Below are 22,684 nucleotides of genomic sequence, written 5' to 3' on the forward strand. Positions count from 1 at the left end.
AGCTGCTCCACTTGTGATTCAGTTCTCTGCTATGGCTTGGGAAAGCAACAGGAAATGGCCCTAGTGCTAGGGCTCCTGCACATATGTGGGAGATCTGGAAGAAACTCCTGGCTCCTAGCTTTGTGTTGCAGCCATCTAGGGAGTGAACCAGCAGATTGAAGATTTCTTTCTCTGTGTCTCCGTCTCTCTCTATAACTCTGCCTTTCGAATAAAGTTATGACTTTTAAAGTATAATTAATGGGTTTAAATCTAAAAGAATAATCTATTTAAAAAAGAATTGGAGGGGCCATGCTGTGGGATAGTGAGTAAAGTCCCCACCTGCAATGTCAGCATCCCATCTGGGCACCAGGTTCGAGTCCCGGCTGCTCCACTTCTGATCCAGATCTCTGCTATGGCCTAGGAAAGCAGTAGAAGATAGCTAAGTGCTTGGGCCCCTGCACCTGCATGGGAGATAAAGCTCCTGGCTCCTGGTTTCCAATCGACCCCAATCCAGCTGTTGCAGCCATTTGGGGAATAAACCAGCGGATGGAAGACTTATCTCTCTCTCTCTCCCCCTCACTGTAACTCTCTCTTTCAAATTAATTAATTAATTAAAAAGAAAAAGAATTGGAAAAGAGAGCAAATTAGTAAAACTGGAAAGCCAGCATTGTGACACAGGTGGTTAAACCACTGCCTGCAATGCCCACACCCCATATGACCACAGGTTGAAGTCTCAGCTGCTCCAGCTCCCAGCTAATGTGCACAGGAAGGCAGCAGAAGGTGGTCCAAGTGTTCAGGCCCCTGCCACCCATGTGTGAGACCCAGATGAAGATTCTGGCTCCTGGCTTCAGCCTAGCCCAGCCCAAGTCATTGCAGCCATTTTGGGAATGAACCAGCAGATGGAACAAAATCTCTCCCTCCCTACCCCCTTTCAAGTAAATAAATCTTTTTTATTTTTTTTTTTTATTTTTTTAAGAGAAGTGGGGCTGGCCTTGTGGTATAAAAGATAAAGCTGCCACCTAGGATCCCAGCATCCCATATGGGCCCTGGTTCCTGTCCTGGCTGCTCCACTTCCAATCCAGCTCCCACCTAATGGCCTAGGAAAAGCAGCAGAAGATGACCCAAGTGTTTGGGCCCCTGCCACCTATGTGGAAGACTCAGATAAAGCTCCTGGCTCCTGGCTTGGCCCAGCATCAGCCATCTGTGGAATGGACTAGCAGATAGAAGATCTCTCTGCCTCTCTCCCTCTCTCTGTAATGCTTTCCAAATAAATAAATAAATAAATAACTCTTAAAGGGGGGGGGTGGGTAATACTGGCAATACATTCTTGTCTCAGAAATCCCATCCAATTTTAAGCTGGACAAAGTAATTTTTTTTGTTTTTTGAGAGGTAGAGTTAGACAGTGAGAGAGAGAGAGAGACAGAAAGGTCTTCCTTCCGTTGGTTCACCCCCGAATGGCTGCTACAGCCAGCGCCCTGTGCCGATCCGAAGCCAGGAGCCAGGTGCTTCCTCCAGGTCTCCCATGCGGGTGCAGGGCCCAAGCACTTCAGCCATCCTCCACTGCACTCCCGGACCACAGCAGAGAGCTGGACTGGAAGAGGAGCAACTAGGACAGAATCCAGCACCCCAACTGGGACTAGAACCCAGGGTGCGGCGCCACAGGCAGAGGATTAGCCTAGTGAGCCGTGGCGCTGGCCTGGACAAAGTAACTTCTAAGATCTCTTAAGATAAAGAATCTGAAAGGTTGTAATTTACTCTTACAGGGGAGAGTAAACTATATGTGAAACTAAAAACATAAAAAAAAGTTGAGAGTCACATATATGATCAGAACAACTTGACAACGGACAAATAAGATGTATTTGTATTCATATGGTTACAAAGAAATTAGCCAAGCTATATTTAAAAGGTAACAGGGTCTTTGTAATCAATCACTACAGAATTAGTAGAGGTGGTTCCTCAAAGATTGGCCCATTATGTTCCTGTAACCAAAAGCCTAAAAATATACTACTGGCTGTTATCAGGAATCACTAGAGACTCAAACAAAACAAAGTTATTTCTTTATCCTTATCCATGACCATGATATACCCAAATCTGGAAGATTACTCAATAATTACATATAGCAACATCAAAGAGAATTAGAGAAACTCAAAGGATAAGTAACATTGACTAAGAATATTGGGAATAGTCAGAAGAACAAAAGCAAGCAGCAGCAACAAACCAGTCCCCTCTCGGATAGCTCTTTTTCTTGTTTTCTAAGACATACTCTAAATTTCTTCTTCTTAGCACTCTCCAGTTGCTGCTCCCCTCTTTCACCTAATCCTTAAAATGCTGGCATTCAGCAAAGCTTTCTCCTGAGCTCTTCTAACATTTAGAGCTGCGTGCGCTAGTATTCCCCATCCCAGTAAATGGCCCCAGTAGCCACTGAATTGCTCAAACCAGAAAACAATCTTGTCCTCTTTTCTTTATACCTCACTACATATCAACCAAGCCAAATCAACTCTGCCTTCCAACATCTCTCAAGTCCCTTCACTCTCCTTCCTCATCTCTAGTACTTAATATAAGACACAATCTCCCATCAGTACAACAGTTTCCTGACTAGTCCCGGTGCATCTTGCCCCACTATTTTCCAAATTATTCTTTACTGGAAGCTAGGTTGGCCTTTTTAAATTTCATGAAGATAGTTATCATTAGAAACCTTCCACAGCTGAGGGCCAGAGCTGTGGTGTGGCAGGCAGAGCCACCACCTGCAGGGCCAGCACCCCACATGGGCACTGGTTTGAGTCCCATCCCGGCTGTTCCACTTCTGATCCAACTCTCTGCTGTGGCCTGGGAAAGCAGTGGAGGATAGCCCAAGTCCTTGGGTCCCTACACCCTCATGGGAGACCCACGGGAAGCTCTTGGCTCCTGGTTTCAGATCAACACAGCTCCAGCCGTTGTGGCCATCTGGGGAGTGAACCAGCAGATGGAAGACCTCTCTCTCTCTCTCTGCCTCTGCCTCTCTGTAACTCTGCCTTTCAGAGAAATAAATAAATCTTTAAAAAAAAAAAAAAACTTCCACAGCTAAGCAAACACCTGTCACCATAACCTGCACACACTCTCTAAGACCTGGCTCATACATCTCCAGCCTCATTTGTAAGCACTCACTCTCAATTTTAAGCACCAGTCATATGAAACTCTTCAATTCCATGAACATGCCACTTTTCCTCTCAGTGTACCTGCACATGCTGTTTCCTCTGTCCAGAACACATTTCCTCCCTTTCTTTGCTTAAGCAACTTCTTCAGCTATCCTTCAGGATCCACTTCAATGCTATTTCCTAAGAAGGGCCTTCCCTGGTCCCCACAAAGGATGAAATCACCATATATAATCCCATAGCAATCTTCAGAACACTCCTTTCCTACATTTATCACAGCTGTTAGTCCTGATCAAATACTTGTTTTCCCCAAGGCCAAGGACCTTATCTTGTTCAACTACTCTATTTCTAATGAATACTGCGTGCCTGGAAAATGTTACTTGCTTAATAAAACAATGAAGGGACTGAAATAAAATATGAAGGTAGATTTAGTAAATTCTGGGAAATCAACAGTACAAAAACACCTCCTGATGCATAAATAAACTGAGAACTAAAGGAAATGCACAAAAAAGTTTTCATTCAATCCAGAGACCAAAACTATTTAACTGAAGGGCAGGCAATTGATGTTGCAATTAGGATGCTGTTTGAATGCCCACAACTCAAACTGAAGTGCCTGGATTCTAGTCCCGGCCTTATTCTCAAGTCCAGCTTCATGTTAATGCACACCCTGAGAGACAACAGGCGGGGGCTCATGTACTTGGGTTCCTGCCACCCATACAGGAGACTCCACTGAGTTCCCAGCTTCCAGCTTCAGCCTGGCCAAGCCCCAACTGTTATAGGCATTTGGGGAGTGAACCAGCAGACGGTATAGATCTCTCCCTCTCCCTCTCTCTGTGCCTTTCAAATAAAAAAAGATTTTTTAAAATTCAATTTAACTGAATTGGCATTTGATCCCCTCTTAAACAAAAGTGACAATAAATACTGTTACAAAAAATTACTATTTGTTGCATACTATTATAACTGAGATTCTTGATTTGTTAGACCTTGTGTTTATATTTAATTTGTTGGTTCAGACACATGGAAGACTGCTTTGGGGGCTTACTAAGACTTCAGAGAATACACAACTTAACTTTATTCCTGTACACAAGTATCAAAACCATTTGTCAACCCACAGAAATAGAGAAAGGCTTTAAGAAATTAGAGACGACCTCTTCTCTAATGATACAACCAGCTAAAGAATGAGTATTCAGAAAGTATTGTAAAAGAGAACTCTATATGTGATTATTAAGGGTTCTTAGAGATGTTTATCAGTTTAAAAATATCACACTATATAAAGTTTCACTGATTTTTAACAAAACAATCCAAATATGCATATTATAGTAAAACTAATAAACTAAACATATTCATTCAATATAGTTACTATTAAGGATTTTTAGATATAATGAAATAAGATAAACATTTATGTAACATTCACATACATCTCTGTTGCACCTTTAAGAAACAGTACAACAATCTTACAGGGGTTTAGGTACTTGAAGAACAGAAAGAAAAACAAAGGTTAGCTGTGAATTTGTATTAAATTTGAGCTAGGGTTATTATCTCACAAAAGACCCAACTACACAAGCAATATTAGTATGAAAGAAACCTTACAATTACGGAAAACAATAGGTGGGCTTTTCCATGAGGCATACACCTTGTTTCTCACATTCACTGTTTAAGTCATCAACTATAAACACTATGATGTTAAAGCTACATTACTAAATAAACTATCAGACACAAGCCTGTGAGCAAGTGGTGAGAGGACCAGAAAATGACACTTGCCTGCCCAAAAGTACAAAACCTGGGAAATAAGATATAAAGAATGAAAAAGTTTAAACATACATATATTTGCAAAAGGAAAATACATAGTTCAATATGAAGTGTATATGTACTTCCTTCCAAAAATATAAACTGTATCATAACTATCTTTTTTAAAATAATACTTTTCAAATACTTCTTTGAACTTTTTAAATTACCTCTTTGAAACAGTATTTCAAGAAATTCATACAAGTTCTACTAAGAAGCAGAATGATCCCTTATGCTCCTCTTCAATGGCAGTTGCCAGCAAGAAGTATACATTAAAATATACATAAGCCACATAATGACTGTTATACAATAAAGTACTACAATACAATCTTGCAGTGAAATTTTTCTCATGCTATACTAAAAACCCAGAATAAATCCAAATCAGATATTTATTCTAATTTTCACCTACATCAATATGACTAAGGTAATATTCCATTATATTATATAGAATCAAAATTTAAAACAATACCAAACTCACATTTTATAAAAAATTATGTAAACCAAGTTCCTAATGAAATTTAGAAAATTGATCCCACATAAGCCTACAATAGTCATACATGATGGTTAATCCAGGAATGGCAGGATATACCATGTCACTAAGAACCTGGGAAGAGAATCACAATGAACAGTCCCTAGAACAGCATATACTTTCACATGAACTTGAAGGTTGAAAGAAAATAAATCCTCTAGAATTATAAAAAAAAAACAACTGTGTCCTACAATACAATGAATCTAACTACTACTTAGTGATTAAAAACAACTAGATAATACAGAGTACACAATATTTAAACTGAAAATCTATTCCCTAACATTTTAGTGTAGTTTATCATCCATCAAATTCAATATCCCATAAGCAATTGATATTTTACTTTTTATGATTAAACTCTATGATTAGAGACAATCTTAAATAAAAGTGTCAGTTACATAATTCCCCCGATACTTATAAATGTTCTGTTGCCTTTCTATTTCTTCATTCATTCATTCACTCACTCAATATACTCTAAACAACCAACCTCTACATAAAAAAAGGTACAGAAGACTCACATGCTGCACTTTAAGTTCACAAAAGAGGATATATACATTTGTTTGCAAACAAAATTATAAATAAAATGTAGTTAGTGCTGTAAGTGAAATCCATACAATACTGCTATTGGGCAATCCCATTTATCAGAACATATTTAAGCGAAATAATTTATAAAATTTAGAAAACTAACTCTTAATTTCCCAGTACAGTATATGTATTTTACCACAGTGTCTACCACAAAAATATTTTAACAATCTAATGAACATGGTTGGAATCTTTCAAAACATCTATCTTTCCTCAACAACTGAAATACTAGCTCAAATGACACACTTATCTTCAAACAACTCTGAACTTTATTTCAAGAGAAATAATTTTTCAAGGAATTCTAAGGGTGAACTTTGGGCCTGGAAGAATTGAGACATAACTTTAACATGTGTAAACTTGAGATGTAACACATCCTTCCTTATTTAGGGAACCTGGAAACCAGTTTGAAAGAACTCTGATCATGTGCTTAGGTACACAGACCCAGAATCACATAATAATTATCTACACAGAATCCTTCTTAAGCATATTCTTTGTATGTCTAAGTTAACTACATAGTATTTAACACATTCTGTAATTTATTAAAGTACACTGATCTGATTCTAGGGGATAAAGCTCCTCTATGTGAATAGGGGAAACAAACTCTACATGTTATTTTTAAAAGCATGAAAAATAGACAAGTGTAGTCACAGTGCATAAGACTCTATACATTTTATAGACTGAGCTCCAGCCAACTGCAGCCAACAGTCACCCCAAATCTATAGTCATAATAAATGTAAATACAAGTAGAAATGTTTAAGAATATAAATTATTATGACAAACTGTTAACCAAATAATCAATCATTTGGATAGACACAAACCCTGTAAAAAGTAGCAACAGTGTGCCAAAACTATTATCTGTTAATGCTGGAGAAGAGGGATTTTCTATAGCAGGAAATGAGTAATTATAAAATTTCAGTCATTCTATAGCCCCGTTTTAAGGAAAGGAAAAAATAATACCAGAACTTCCAGCAGTCAAACAACATTTTTTTTTTTTTTTACAGGCAGAGTTAGAGAGTGAGAGAGAGAGACAGAGAGAAAGGTCTTCCTTCCATTGGTTCACCCCCCAAATGACCGCTACAGCCGGCGCGCTGTGCCTATCTGAAGCCAGGAGCTATGTGCTTCCTCCTGGTCTCCCATGCGGGTGCAGGGACCCAAACATTCGGGTCATTTTTCACTGTTTTCCCAGGCCATAGCAGAGAGTTAGATTGGAAGTGGAGCTGTTGAGACTGGAATCGGCTCCCACATGGGATCCCATAACTTCAGGCAGCAGCTTCACCCACTACATCACAGTACCAGTCCCCAAATCACACTTTCAAGTATGTTAGAAAGTAATTATAATGCACATTTTTAAAAAAGAATTATTTACTTATCTGAAAGGCAGAATTACAGAGAGGCAGAGGCAGAGAGAGAGCGAGCGAGTGAGAGAGAGAGAGAGAGGTCTTCTATCCACTGCTTCACTCCCTAATGGCCACAAAAGCTGGAACTAAGCTGATCCGAAGCCAGAAGCCTAGAGCTTCTTCCAGGTCTCCCATGCATGTGCAGGGGCTCAAGTACTTGGGCCATCTTCTACTGCTTTCCCGGGCCATAGCAGAGAGCTGCATTGGAAGTGGCACAGCCGGGTCTCAAGCTGGCACTCATATTGGATGCTGGCACTGTAGGCAGCAGCTTTACCTGCTATACAACAGCGCAAGCCCTATAATGCCCGTTTTTAGGTTCAAATTCTAAGACAATGTGAATGTACACATAGTATAATAATTGAAAAAATCTGAAATTAGATCAATTCTAAAAAAGACAGCACAATTATATAGTTAAACAGATTTCTATTTAAAGCAACCCTAAGATTTCTGTCTCTCCTCTCTCTAACTCTGTCAAATAAATAAATAAATCTTAAGAAAAAAAAAAAGGGGGACAGGTGCTGTGACATAGTGGGTAAAGCCATCATGCGCCCTTAATGCTGGCATCCCAAATGGGTGCTGGTTCAGGTCCTGGCTGCTCCATTTCTGATCCAGCTCTCGGCTATAGCCTGGGAAAGCAGCAAAAGATGGCCCATGTCCTTGGGCCCCTGCACCCACGTAAGAGACCTGGAAGAAGCTCCTGGCGCCTGGCTTCGGATTGGCCCAGCTCCGGCCCTTGAGGCCACTTGGAGAGTGGAGAGAGAGGAAGGGGGAGGGAGGGAGGGAGAGAGGGAAGGAGAGAGAGAGAGAGAGAGAAAGAGAGAGGGAGGGAGGGAGGGAGGGAGGAAGGAAGGAGGCAGGGAGGGAGGGAATGAAAAGAAAAATATTTAAAAGAAGTTAAAAAAATACATTAAGAGGCCGGCGCCGTGGCTTAACAGGCTAATCCTCTGCCTTGCGGTGCCGGCACACCAGGTTCTAGTCCCGGTTGGGGCGCCGGATTCTATCCCGGTTGCCCCTCTTCCAGGCCAGCTCTCTGCTATGGCCCAGGAAGGCAGTGGAGGATGGCCCAGGTTCTTGGGCCCTGCACCTGCATGGGAGACCAGGAGAAGCACCTGGCTCCTGGCTTCGGATCAGCACGATGCGCTGGCCGTAGCGGCCATTGGAGGGTGAACCAACGGCAAAAAGGAAGACCTTTCTCTTTGTCTCTCTCTCTCTATCCACTCTGCCTGTCAAAAAAAAAAAAAAAAAATTAAGAAATCTGGTGAACAATCATTAATGGAAGATTTAGGAAGAGTCATCTTACAGCAGAAAAGATAAGCTTTAATGAAAACAAAGTGGAAGCCAGAAAGACTACTGGGAAGTGAATAAAAGAGGTCTTAATCAAGGCCACGTCAGGAGAAAAACTACAAAAGGAACAGATCTACTAATTACAGCAGGTAAAAAAAGGTCTCTAACAAAAAAAAAATCTCAAAATATTTTATGTCTAAGGACCTCTAACAGGCAAAAAGATAGAAGACTATGAGTATTTGAGTCATTGAGGTCTGGTTCAATCCTAGGCTGTGTAAATTAAGTAATTTCCCTGAGCCTTTGTTTCCTCAGATACAAAATGATATTTACCTTATCTGAGCACTCAGACGATTCAGTGAGAAGATGCAGATAAAGCATCTAGAACACAATATGCACTGAATAAATGTGATTTTTACCTCTTTCCTTTGGCTCCCCTTTTTTTTAATCCCTTAACTATTTTGTTTGAGAACTGAATGGTAATTTCTCTACCAGCTGTCATTTTAGAACTGATAAAACTACACTAATGGGAAAATAAAGCCAATGGCACACAACTAGTTACCTTCTCTGCTGGTACCAGATGATAAGAAATATTGACCACAGAGGACGGCACTATGGCATAGCCGGTAATGCCACTGCCTGCAGTGCTAGCATCCCATATAAGCACCAGTTCAAGTCCCAGATACTCCACTTCCAATCCACCTCTCCGCTATGGCCTTGGAAAGCAGCAGAACATGGCTCAATTCCTTGGGCCCCTAAACCGGTGTGGCAGACCTGGAGGAAGCTCGAGGCTCCTGACTTCAGATCCACCAAGGCTCTGACCATTGCAGTCATTTGGGAAGTGAACCAGCGATTCAAGACCTCTCTCTAACTCTTTCAAATAAATAAATAAATCTAAAAAATATATGTATTGACATAGCAAACATGAGAAACCGTGAACACAAAATCATCTTTAAAGATTCATGAGGGGGCTGGTGCTGTGGCATAGTAGGTAAAGCTACTGCCTGCAGTGCCGACATCCCATATGAACGCCGGTTCAAGTCCTGCCTGCTCCACTTCTGATCTAGCTCTGCTATGGCCTGGAAAAGCAGCAGAAGGTGGCTTAAGTCCTTGGGCCCCTATACCCACATAGGAGACCTGGAAGAAGCTCCTGGCTCCTGGCTTCAGATCAGCCCACCTCTGGAAGTTGCAGCCAACTGGGGAGTGAACCAGCAGATGGAAGACCCCCCCCCACCCCGCCTATCCTTCTCTCTGTGTGTAACTCTTTCAAATAAATAAATTAATCTTAAAGAAAAAAGATTCATGAGTGATCTTCAAAACTTTCATAGAAGCAGTGGGCATACATTCCTGCAGTTAAGATGCCCACATCCCGTATCAGAATACCTGGGTTCAAGCACTGCTTACACTGAGAATTCCAGCTTTGTGCAAAAGCACACCTGGCAGTAGGTAATGGCTCAGGTAATTGATATTGGCCACCCGATGTAGGAGAGCTGGACTGAGTTCTCAGCCCCCAGTATCAGTCTGGCCCAGGCCCAAACACTGGAGGCATCTGGGTAGTGAACCAGTAACTAGAATGCTCTCTCTCTCTCTGCTTCTTGAGTAAGTAAATTAATGAATAACATGCTTTTTAAAGCATTAATTGAAAATCAGTATTTTGAAAAAACTAAGGATGAGTTTCTAATTTTTTTGTACATTTATTTTTTAATTCCATCTTTCCATGAACTTTCTGAAGTCCCCTTGTATCTTCAAATAAAATAATAGATCCGATTTATAAATCCAAAAACATTTAAATCTATTTCCTTAACATTAAACATAAAATGATAATCCACTTTGAAAAAAGAAATTCTGTGATGTATATATCAAATTCTTGTGAAGGCTGACTTTCCAAATGGGGACCATTGCATTAGAGAAGGGATATTCAGTGTAAGAATTTCTTCTCTCAAATTAGATGAATACATAACAATTTCAGATACAGTCAGCAGCAAATTTACTCACCGCCCATGAGCATGGAAATCCAGACGTAAAAACTGGTCTTCATGTGAGACTGCTCTTTTGGCACGCTGGTGTTTTTGGTGTAATGAATCCACACTGTAAGATAATCCTTCATAATGTCTGATGTATTTATTTAAAGGATTTCCATACTGACCTATAAAAATCAGAACAACAGTTTTAATCAGTATCACATGGAAGGTTCCTTCTCGGTTTAATATGATTCTATGATTCTTTGATTATTCCAGTATGTATGAAATAATTGTCTCACGAATGCAGGTAATAATATTATGAATATTCCACAAATATTATTTTATGTTTTTTAACTTACTGTAATTTCAACCACAGACAAAAGTTTGGGTGACAGCTGCAGATTTCTTAGTGTTCTTTATCAGGTTGAAGAAGTTTTCTTTTTTCACATTTTGCTGATAAAAACTCTCAAGAACAGATGCTGGTCTTTCTCAGCTGCTCCTTCTCTATTTTTAAAATTATTTTCATTTTATTTGGAATGCAGAGAGGGAGGGAGAGAGAGTGAGAGAGAGTGTGAGAGAGAGAGAGATCTTCCATCTGCTGGTTTACCCCTCAAATACTCCCAACAATCGGGTCTGGTCTAGACTGAAGACAGAAGCCCAGAGTTCCATCCAGGTCTCCCACTTGAGTGCCAGGTATCCAGGTACTACAGCCATCATCTGCTGCCTCCAAGAGTATGCATTAGCAGGAAGCTAGTTGGAAATGAAGAAGCCAGTATTCAAAACAGGCTTTCCATTATGAGATGCATGTGTCCCAAGTGGTAACTTAACCACTACACCAAATGCCAGCTCTTCTTTCTCCATTTATTAAGATGCCCACACAGGTTTTTTTTTTTTTTTTTTAAGCTAATTAATATAGTAAATTAACTGAATGGAGTTAAACCAACTTTATACTACTAATACAAACTCTACCTAGTCATATTGTTGGATTCAACTGGCTGTGATTTTATTTAATATCTTTATCTGTGTTCTTAGGAAATACTGGTAAAGAATTTTTTAAGCAGTCTTTTGCCAAGCTGTAGTATCAGAGTAAAAAATATGTTGAGGAATATTGTCTCTTTTTCAATTTTCTGGACAAATTTATGTAAAACTGGTATTTCTTATCCTTGAATATATGCTGGAATTCGCCAGTGAATCTATCTTGGCCTGGAGTGGGGTATGAGTGTGTGTGTGTAAAAGGTTTTTATTAACTACAATTTCAATTTCATAAAAAAAAAAAAAAAAAACTGGATAGCTCTTTATTTATCCTTGAATGAATTTCAGCAGGAATTTTCCCATTTCACCCAAGCTGTTGAATTTATGGAGAGAAAGTTGCTCATAATATTGCCATATTGCATTTTTGCTATCTTTTAATCAAGTTATGTCACCTCTCTCCTTCCTGATACATACAAGCTGTAATTGTGCTCCTTTGCTTTTATCAGGACAGCTAGGAATTTATCTTATTGATCTTCTCAAAGGGCTACCATTTAGTTCCTTTGATTTTTTTATTCCCTATTTTTTCTATTTTGTTGATTTTACTTTGATCTTTATTATCCCCTGTTGTTTACTTTAACTTGCTCTTCATTTTTTTAATTTTATAAGGTGAGGCCAAAGACGGAAGACCTCAAGGTCTCTGGAGCTTTAAAAGTCCCAAGTACTACGGGCCAGCACTGTGGTACAAGTTAAGCCTATGTCTGCAGTGCCACACCCCATATGGACACTGGTTCAAGTCACACCTGCTCCCCTTCCAAACCAGCTCCCTGCTAATATGCCTGGGAAAGCAGTGGAAGATGGCCCAAGTCCCCTGATGCCCCACACCCATGTGGGAAGCCTGGAAGGAGCTCTTGGCTCCTGTCTACCCAACTCTGGCCGCTGCCACCACTGTGGCCCAGGCCTGTAGCGCCAGCAGCCCACATGGGCACCAGTTCAAGTTCCAGTTGCTCTACTTCCAAACCAGTTCCGTGCTAATGTGCCTGGGAAAGCAGCGGAGGATGGCTCAAATGCTTGGGCTCTACACCCACATGGGAGACCTGTAAGATGTTCCCGGCTCCTAGTTTAGGATCAGCTCAGCTCCAGCTGTGGCAGCCATTTGGGGAGAGAACCAGTGTATGGAAGACCTCTTTCTTTAACTCTGCCTTTCAAATAAATCTTTTCAAATAAATCTTAAAAAAAAACAAAAACAAAACAAAACAAAAAAACTATCTTTGCAAATACAAAAAAAAAGTGAAGCAAATGTATATGAGACAATAAAGCTACTACTACAGAGCTTTTAAAACTTAAGACTAAATAATGGAATCAAATGTTACACCAAGCTCTTTTTTACAAAAATACTTATTTTATTTATTTGAAAGGCAGAGTGTCAGAGACAGAGAGACAGACAAAGTCCATCCACAGGCTTGTTCACTCCCTAATTTATCACAACAACCAAGGCTGAAGCCAGGATGAAGCCAGGAGCCTGGAACTCCATTCAGTACTTCTACAACGGTGGCAAGAGCACAAGCACTTGGGTCATCTTCCACTGTCTTTCTAGGAATATTAGCAGGGAGCTGAATGGTAAGTGGAGCAGCGAGGACTTGATCTGGCGCTCAGATGGGATGAGCTAGGCCATAACAGCAGCCCCTTCTATATTATTTAGAAATATTTTTTTAAAGATTTATTTATTTAAAGATTTATTTAGCAGAGGTACAGAGAGGCAGAGGCAGAGAGAGAGAGAGAGAGAGAGAGAGAGAGAGAGGTCTTCCATATGCTGGTTCACTCCCCAGATAGCCACAACAGCTGGAGCTGCACCAATCCAAAGCCAGGAGCTTCATCCAGGTCTCCCACGCAGATGCAGGGGCCCAAGGACTTGGCCATCTTCTACTGCTTTCCCAGGCCATAGCAGAGAGGTAGATCAGAAATGCCCATATGGGATGCTAGCACTGCAGGTGGTGGCTTTACCTGCTATGCCACAGCACTGTTCCCTAGAAATATTTTTAAATTTATACTTGGTCTCTAAAATGTATGTCACATAAGAGAAAATATCAGAAGAAACCAAGAATAAGGAAGTTGTAAAATTAGAACTTTTGAAGTTTCTTTCATTGTGAAAAGCAAATGTAGGGCTGGCGTTATGGTGCAGTGGGTTAAAGACCCTGCCTGCTACACTAGCATCCCATCTGGGCACAGGTTCGAGTGCTGCTCCACTTCTGATCCAGCTCTCTGCTATGGCCTGGAAGGGCAGTAGAAGATGGCCCAAGTCCTTGGACCCCTGCACCTGCATGGGAGACCCAGAAGAAGCTCCTGGCTCCTAATCAGCTCAGCTCTGGCCGTTGCTATTATTTGGGGAGTGAACCAGAAGATGGAAGACCTCTCTCTGTCTCTACTCTGTAACTCTTTCAAATAAATAAAATAAATCTTTTTTAAAAATGCAGAATTTTCATTGGACAGTTAAACTGAAATTCTTTCAAGTGGACTGAACAGCCACAGGGTAAACTTGGCGTGCGTGTTCTTCTTCCACTTCTTTGGCAGAACCAAACAGTCAAGTTTTTAAGTCACAATTCAGATAATGTACTCTGTCACTTCTGATTACTTAAAACAATAACTACTGCTGTTCTGGTACAGCACATGTGACAAAAGCTCAACTATGTGGACATTACCAGGAAAGTTATTAAACAAAGTCATCTTTTCTCTGTCCCACACACAAAGGAATTTTATAAAGCAACATATTGTTCACTTTCACTGCCAAAGAACCTGAGTAATAATTTTCTCAATCTTTATAGCTGAAATAGAATGATTCACAAGGTTTAACTGGGAAAGTTAAAAATGTTACCCAGGAATCTGACCTCATAATCATCATCTATATAAGACTTATTAGTGTGTATTATTATGCCTAAACAATTTAACAGCACTTATGACCTCACCATTATGAAAAAATGGCATTAAGATAATGCATTGCTGGGGCCAGCGCTGTGGCACAGTGGGTTAATGCCCTGGCCCGAAGCACTGGCATTCCGTATGGGCACCGGTTCGAGACTCGAGCTGCTCCACGTCTGATCCAGCTTTCTGCTATGGCCTGGGAAAGCAGAAAATGGCCCAAGTTCTTGGGCCCCTGAACCAGCGTGGGAAACCCGGAAGAAGCTCCTGGCTTCTGATTGGTGCAGCTCCGGCCATTGTGGCCAATTGGGGAGTGCACCAACGGATAGAAGACCTCTTTCTCACTCTCTTTCTCTCTCTACCTCTCCTCTCTCTGTGTAACTCTGACTTTCAAATAAATAAATAAATCTTTAAAAAAAAAAAAAGATAATGCATTGAAAACTGTATTAAGTAATTTCTTCCCCCTCAATACTTAATCAAACAAAAGAGGAAAGAGTGAAAACAAATTTATAAAAATAAGCTTACTCTTCCATTAAAAAAATTAAAAATCAACCCTCAAGAGCTGAAACCAAATAGGAAAAGAAAATAATCATACGTGCTGGGCTCACTGACACAAGTTCATGTGTGCCAATTCCCTTCCAAATCCATGCTCAGTGACACTGTGTTGGTAGCTTGAAATCAGTCATGGGAGGATGGAGGGGAAGCAGAGGTAATCTACACACTGAAATTGGAAAAGGCTACAAATCAGGATTTTTTTTTTTTTCTAAAAGAGTCACTAAACTAATGCAACTCAAGGCATAATCCAATGATAAAAACATTCAAACAGGCAGTCATGAAAATAAACAGAATATTCTAATGAAAACGTGAAAAAGCACAGTTCCCTGGACTCTTAATGTTGCTCCTAACTCTCAGAAGCCATACGAGTGCTTTTCCAAAAACCTCAAAAGAGGGGAAGGCATTGTGATATAGCGGGTTGAAGCTGCCGCCTATGATGCAGGCATACTATATTACACTGGTTCGGTTCCCAGCTACTCCACTTCCAATCAAGCTCCAATGTGCCTGGGAAAGAAACAGAAGATGGCCGAAGTACTTGGGCCCCTTTACCCATGTGAGAGGCCAAGAGGAAGCTCCTGGCTGCTCACTTGTCTGGCCAAGCACCAGCCACTGCAGCCATTTAGGGACTGAATCAGCAGATGGAAGCTCTCTCTCTCTCTCTCTCTCCCTCTCTCTGTAACTCTTTCAAATAAATAAACCTTAAAAAAAAAAAAAAAAAAAAAACACCTCAAAAGAGAACAGAGACCTGGAAGCTTCAAAAAGACTGTACATGATCATGACCCATGACTACAGAAAAATGAGTAAAACACAAAATAACTGGCCCTTCAAACTATGGTTTGTGGTTTCAGACACAGGACAAAATAAGTCACCTGTATTGTTTCAGAGCAAAATGAACATCCACAGAAGAGTTCACACAATCATGAACATAACATGCTACACACAAATTAAAACAATACCAATGGAAGAAACAAAACAGAAACAGAATAATTGAGAAGGGAAAAAAAAGCAAAATTTGGAAGCAATCCTGGACAAATGGAAACCACTGTGAGACATTAAGGGATTCTTACTACTTTCCTTTCATACAACACTAGAATATTCTTACTACTTTCTTTCCATACAACACAGCAGAAGGTCCTGATTTTTTTAAGATACATTCTAAAGTATTTAGGGACAAAATAATATGATATCCGTAATTTATACTTACCAAATTTCTGGAAAGACACTTGAGCACATAGTTGTATTAGTGCTGACTAGTTATAACCCACCTGTTTTTCTATACCAGGACTATTAACCTGAGTTCTACGGACCTCTACATGGTTTATTTTGGGTGCTGAGTTGACTAGATTAAGGAATACCTACAGAGCTGGTAAAACATTATCTCTGAGTGTGTCTGTGAGTGTGTTTCCAGAGGTGTCTAACACGTGATTCAACAGACTTAATGGGGAAGATTCACACTGATTCTAGCAAAGTGGGAGGGCAGCATTCAATCAGCTGGGGCCTGGACGGAATAAAAATGCAAGAAAAGGCAAAATCTCTCTCCTGGAGCTGATACTCTTCTACTGTCCTTGGACATAAGAACACCAGGCTCTCTGCCATGTGGACTGTGGGACACACTCCAGTGGCCTCCTGGGATCTTTGTTCTTTGGTCTCAGATTCACATCCACCATCAACCTCCCTGGATCTAAAATTTTTGGACTTAGAATGAGCCAGAGCCTCCGTCTCTCTCTCTCCCGCTCCCTCTCTCTGCCTCAGAAATAAATAAAACAAACAAACAAACAAATAAATAAAAAAATCTTTTAAAACAGCAAGGCGGGGCAGCACTGTGGCGTAGCAGGTGGAGCTGCGGCCTGCAGTGCCAACATCCCTTATGGGTACCAGTTCAGGTCTTGGCTGCTCCTCTTCTGATCCAACTTTCTGTTATGACCTAGGTGTTTGGGCCCCTGCACCCATGTGGGAGACCTGGAAGAGGCTCCTGACTCCTGGCTTCGAATCGGCCCAGCTCTGGCCATGACGGCCATTTGGGTAGTGAACCAGTGAATGCAAGACTTCTCTCTCTCTCTCTTTCCCTCCCTCTCTCTCTCTGCCTCTAATATAAATCAATCAAAAAAATTTTTTTTCCAAAAAAAGGAATGAGCCAGATGATAGCATCTCTGTTTCTCCAGCCGATATTTGCTTATTGTAGGGCTTGCAGCCTTCAAAATCACATGAACCAGGGCCAGCGCTGTGGCATAGCAGATAAGCCACCACCTGCAGTGCCGGCATCCCATTTGGGCACGGGTTCGAGTCCCTGCTGCTCCAGTTCCAATCCAGCTCTCTGCTATGGCCTAGGAAAGCAGTGGAAGATGGCCCAAGTCCTTGGGCCCCAGAACCCATGTGGGAGACCCAAAAGAATCTCCTGGCGTATGGCTTCGAATCAGCACAGCTCCAGCAGTTGGAGGAGTGAACCAGCAGATGGAGGACCTCTCTCTCTCTCTCTCTCTCTCTCTCTCTCTCTCTCTTTCCTCTCTGCCTATTCTTCACTCTCTGTATAACTCTTTCATAAATAATAAATCTTTTTTTATTTATTTTTATTTTTGACAGGCAGAGTGGACAGTAAGAGAGAGAGACAGAGAGAAAGGTCTTCCTTTGCCATTGGTTCTCCCTCCAATGGCCACCGCGGCCAGCGCACTGCGGCCGGTGCACCGCGCTGATCCAAAGGCAGGAGCCAGGTGCTTCTCCTGGTCTTCCATGGGGTGCAGGGCCCAAGCACTCGGGCCATCCTCCACTGCCTTCCCGGGCCACAGCAGAGAGCTGGCCTGGAAGAGGGGCAACCGGGACAGAATCCAGCGCCCCGACCAGGACTAGAACCTGGTGTGCCGGCACCACTAGGTGGAGGATTAGCCTGTTGAGCCACGGCGCCAGCCCAATAAAATAAATCTTAAAAAAAAATCACATGAGCCAATTCTCTAAATAAATTCCCTCATAGAAGGGTTCTTCAGAAAGTCCATGGCAATGCGTAATAGGAAAGAAACCATTCATAAATTCCAAAATGATATGCAGAAGATTAATTTTCCTTTTAATTCCATTTTTCCATCAACTTTCTGAAGTACCTCTTTGAGAACCCTAACTAAAATAACCTCTGTAGGGAACACAAGAACCCCTTAACTCTTCAGGCAAAACAGTTAAATTGTCTGTATTTTGTTTCCTGGCATCTTATTGGTTCTACTGTCCATTTTTAAATATTTTATTCATCTATCTATAATCATTTTTTAAATTTCTGTTTGGTGGTTCCTCTTTTTCTTTTTTTATTTAGATAGGTAGTTATAGACAGTGAGAGAGAGAGAGAGAGAGAGAGAGAGAGAGAAAGGTCTTCCTTCCATTGGTTCAACCCCAAAATGGCCGCCACGGCCAGTGCTACGTTGGCCCGAAGCCAGGAGCCAGGTGCTTCCTCCCGGTCTCGCATGCAGGTGCAGGGACCCAAGCACTTGGGCCATCCTCCGCTGCCCTCCTGAGCCACTGCAGAGAGCTGGACTGGAAGAGGAGGAACCAGGACTAGAATCCGGCGCCCATATCGGATGCCGGCACCGCAGGCAGAGGATTAGCCAAGTGAGCCACGGTGCCGGCCCCTATAATCTTTTTTTTTAAAGATTTATTTTATTTATTTGAAAGAGTTACTGAGAGAGAAATTGGTCTTCAATCTGCTGGTTCACGCCACAGATGACTGCAGTGGCCAGAGCTGAGCTGATCTTAAGCCAGGAACCAGGAGCTTCTTCCGGGTCTCCCACATGGGTACAGGGGCCCAAGGACTTGGGCCATCTTCTACTGCTTTCCCAGGCCATAGTAGAGAGCTGGATCAGAAGCAGAGCAGCCAGGACTTGAACCGGTGTCCATATGGGATGCCAGTGCTGCAGGCTGTGGCTTTAACCCATTGTACCACAGTGCCAGCCCCTAATATATTTTTTAAACTTATTACACTAAATAGAACTACCAAACCATGCTGAATATTAATGAGTAAGGGCATTTTTACTTTGTGCCTGACTTTAATAAGAATATCTTTAGCTTTTCATCATATACTACAGTCATAATATTATGCTAAGGCTGTTTCTTCCCACTGCCATTTTAGAAATCTAGTATTTTAAAATTCACATGCAAATCTAGCTAAAGGACACTTTAAAATGTTTTTTGTAATTTCATATTGCGTATCTTTAAATGGAGAAACTAAAAATCCAAAATTACATACAACTATTTTGTTTTTAAAAGTATTCTAGGCCAGCGCCGCGGCTCACTAGGCTAATCCTCCGCCTGCGGCGCAGGCACACAGGGTTCTAGTCCCGGTCAGAGCGCTGGATTCTGTCCCGGTTGCCCCTCTTCCAGTCCAGCTCTCTGCTGTGGCCCGAGAGTACAGTGGAGGATGGCCCAAGTGCTTGGGCCCTGCACCCACATAGGAGACCAGGAGAAGCACCTGGCTCCTGCCCTCGGATCAGCGCAATGCACCGGCTGCGGCGGCCATTGGAGGGTGAACCAACGGCAAAGGAAGACCTTTCTCTCTGTCTCTCTCACTATCCACTCTGCCTGTCAAAAAATAAAAAATAAAAAAAGCATTCTAATATATAAGATATATTTAATATCTGACAGCTTGTTACATTCAAAAAATATTCTAATTAAATGTTTAATTAAACAATAATTATAAATTAGATACAATAACAATTAGAACTTAGTGAGTACTTGCTCTGCCAGACTCCACACTAATATACATTTTTTTCATTTAATCCACACTATAAGTCTATAACGTAAAAATGATTACTCGATTTTACAGAAAACTGAGGTCTAAGGGACATGTAACAAGCTTAAGGTCACACAGCAAACAGAAGACTGTGCCAAGGGGGTGTTTTTGGTTTCAGTGATTTCATGATAATCTACAATTCTACTACACTCATCATATAAGCAAGGTAAATTGCCATTCCTGTTTCTGACACAACTACAAAATATGAAAAGAAAAAAAAATACCAAAATACATCACATACAGTGCAGACCTCTCAAAAATTAACTTGACATCTACCTTTAAGATGAGGGAAAACATGAAACAAATACTAAAGAAGAATATACTTTTTGTAGACCAAAACATATATACGTATACCCTTGATTTCCCCAGCTAGTAACTGAAATTGGCATAATTTACTCTACAGGAACCCAGGCCAATTTCCAACCTTTGCCCTACTTACCTCAGCCAGACACTACAAAATTGCCTGTTCCCACATACAGAGTCTGGACCTACTCAACTGAGGTTTGTTCCTATACTTCAACAACCAGTCAAGAGCCCACACTAGGATGGAACAAAGCTCTGCCATCAAATGTCAATGGAAACATGTTAAATGTTCACCCATCTTGATCGGAACAGACTTTGGCTTCAGACCCACTCATCCCTGATCTCCCCTTGTTAGAGATCTTCATGATTTTCCAGTTCCAAGCTAATTATCTACTCCAATTCCTTATCACCTACTCTAGTGCTGCTCCTTGTTACTTGCTAGACTCTGGCAGTCCAGGTTCATAAATGTATATGCTCTCGAAGGATGAAGAAAAGAGGGTGGAGGAAAGAAAAGTGGGGCGAGGGAGGGAATATCATTATTGTATTAGGGAATAGCATTATGGTATCAACATACCATATTGAATGTTTAAAAACTAATTAAAAATTGTAAAATAAATAAAATTAAAATTTTTTAAAAATAAAAAGCAAAAAAAAAATAAGGATATAAGCTCTTTTAAGAAGGTCATTTGACACAATAGTTAAGATACTGCTTGAGACACCCACATCTCAAATCAGAACACCTGGTTTGTTGGCTTCCAACTACAGCTTTCTGCTAGTGAACACCCAGGGATACAGCAGATGATGGCTCAACTACTTAGGTCCCTGCCAACCCAATGAGAAACCAGGATTGAGTTCTGGGTTCCCTGCGTTCAGTAAGCAAAAATTATGCTCAATTCAGAATCCAAGTCTCCAGTGATGCTTCTGATTAGAGGTGCCTAGTTCATTAAGACTAGTTCACACGCCAGTGTCCTAATTGTAAACGAAAGGCCGGAAATTTCAATCAGAGAGATGGAACTCATAAGGCTGAAAATGTGTCAAACACAGCAAAGTTCAAAAGGTTCTAAACAGTCAAAAGTCAAAATAAATGACTGGCCTCCTTTTGCTTCCACCCCTGCACTCTTTCAGTCTATTCTTTACACAGCAGCCAGAGTAAGGCTGTTCAAAGAAAGTCACATGTCACTGTTCTGCTCAAAACCATCCCAAGGTTTCCCAACTCAAAATCCTAACCACAGATTACACAGCTGCACTTGACCTTTAAAGGGATTTTAAAGGGATCCCCCACTCCCATCTCTCTTATTTCATCTTCTAACACTTTTGCCTTACTCTGTGCTGCATCCCTATTAGTATCTTTATTGTCTCTGCCTGGAGCATCTTCCCCCAAAGCAGGGCTGATGGTCACCCTTCATTTGGATATCTATTCAATTCCTTCAAAAGCTTTCCCTGGTCACCCTATTTAAAAGCACATGGCTCAGTCATTCACATTCTAATATTCTTTGTTTTTCTCCATGTAATTTCTAACTATATTCCACCAACCCCGAATATAAGATCTGTGAGAACAGAACAAGAACTTTGGTTTGGGCCAGCACCGTGGCTCACTTGGCTAATCCTCCGCCTGCGGCACTGGCACCCCGGGTTCTAGTCCCGGTTGGGGCACCCGGTACTAGTCCCGGTTGCTCCTCTTCCAGTCCAGCTCTCTGCTGTGGCCCGGGAGGGCAGTGGAGGATGGTCCAAATGCTTGGGTCCCTGCACCCGCATGGGAGACCGGGAGGAAGTACCCAGCTCCTGGCTTCGGATTAGCGCAGCACCAACCATAGCAGCCATTAGGGGAGTGAACCAACGGAAGGAAGACCTTTTTCTCTCTCTCTCACTGTCTATAACTCTCCCTCTGTCTCTCTCCCTCACTGTCTCTGCCTGGCAAAAAAAAAAAAAAAAAGAACTTTGGTTTGTTCACTGATATAGCACCTAGAACAGATCAAACACAAAAACAGGTGCTTCAAATAAATATTAATATAAATAATGAATCCATTCAATGTTCCATGGAAATTTCCACTCTTTTTTTTTTTTTTAAGATTTATTTATTTATTTGAAAGTCAGAGTTACACAGAGAAGGAAAGGCAGTGAGAGAGAGAGAGAGGTCTTCCATCCATTGGTTCACTCCTCAATTGGCTGCAATGGCAGGAGCTGAGCTAGTCTGAAGCCAGGAGCCAGGAGCTTCCTCCAGGCCTCCCATGCAGGTACAGGGAACCAAGGCCTTGGGCCTTCTTCCACTGCTTTCCCAGGCAATAGCAGAGAGCTGGAGCAACTGGATCTTGAACCGGCACCCATATGGGATGCCGGCACTGTAGACGGTGGCTTTTACCCGCTACGCCACAGCGCCGGCCCTGGAAATTTCCACTCTAATTTGTTGAGAAAAGAGCCATAAGCCAATCTGAAAATATGCAATTCTATTACACTCATTTAAATAAGTATCAGAATTTCTAACAGGCCTAGCATTTATAAAATACAATTATGTTTTAACTTACAAACCAGGGCAGTCA

General features: G+C 41.4%; 1 protein-coding gene across 1 annotated transcript in view; it reads right to left on the bottom strand.

Moving 5' to 3' along the window:
• ADAM10 (ADAM metallopeptidase domain 10) overlaps positions 1 to 22,684 on the bottom strand; it is a 147,501-nt gene that overhangs the window by 106,072 nt on the left and 18,745 nt on the right. The window contains exon 2 of the mRNA XM_062206009.1: positions 10,677 to 10,827. Coding sequence (XP_062061993.1) covers positions 10,677 to 10,827 — 151 coding nt within the window. The remainder of the gene's footprint in view (positions 1 to 10,676; positions 10,828 to 22,684) is intronic.

Source organism: Lepus europaeus, chromosome 11 (assembly GCF_033115175.1).
Source record: "Lepus europaeus isolate LE1 chromosome 11, mLepTim1.pri, whole genome shotgun sequence".
NCBI lineage: Eukaryota > Metazoa > Chordata > Mammalia > Lagomorpha > Leporidae > Lepus > Lepus europaeus.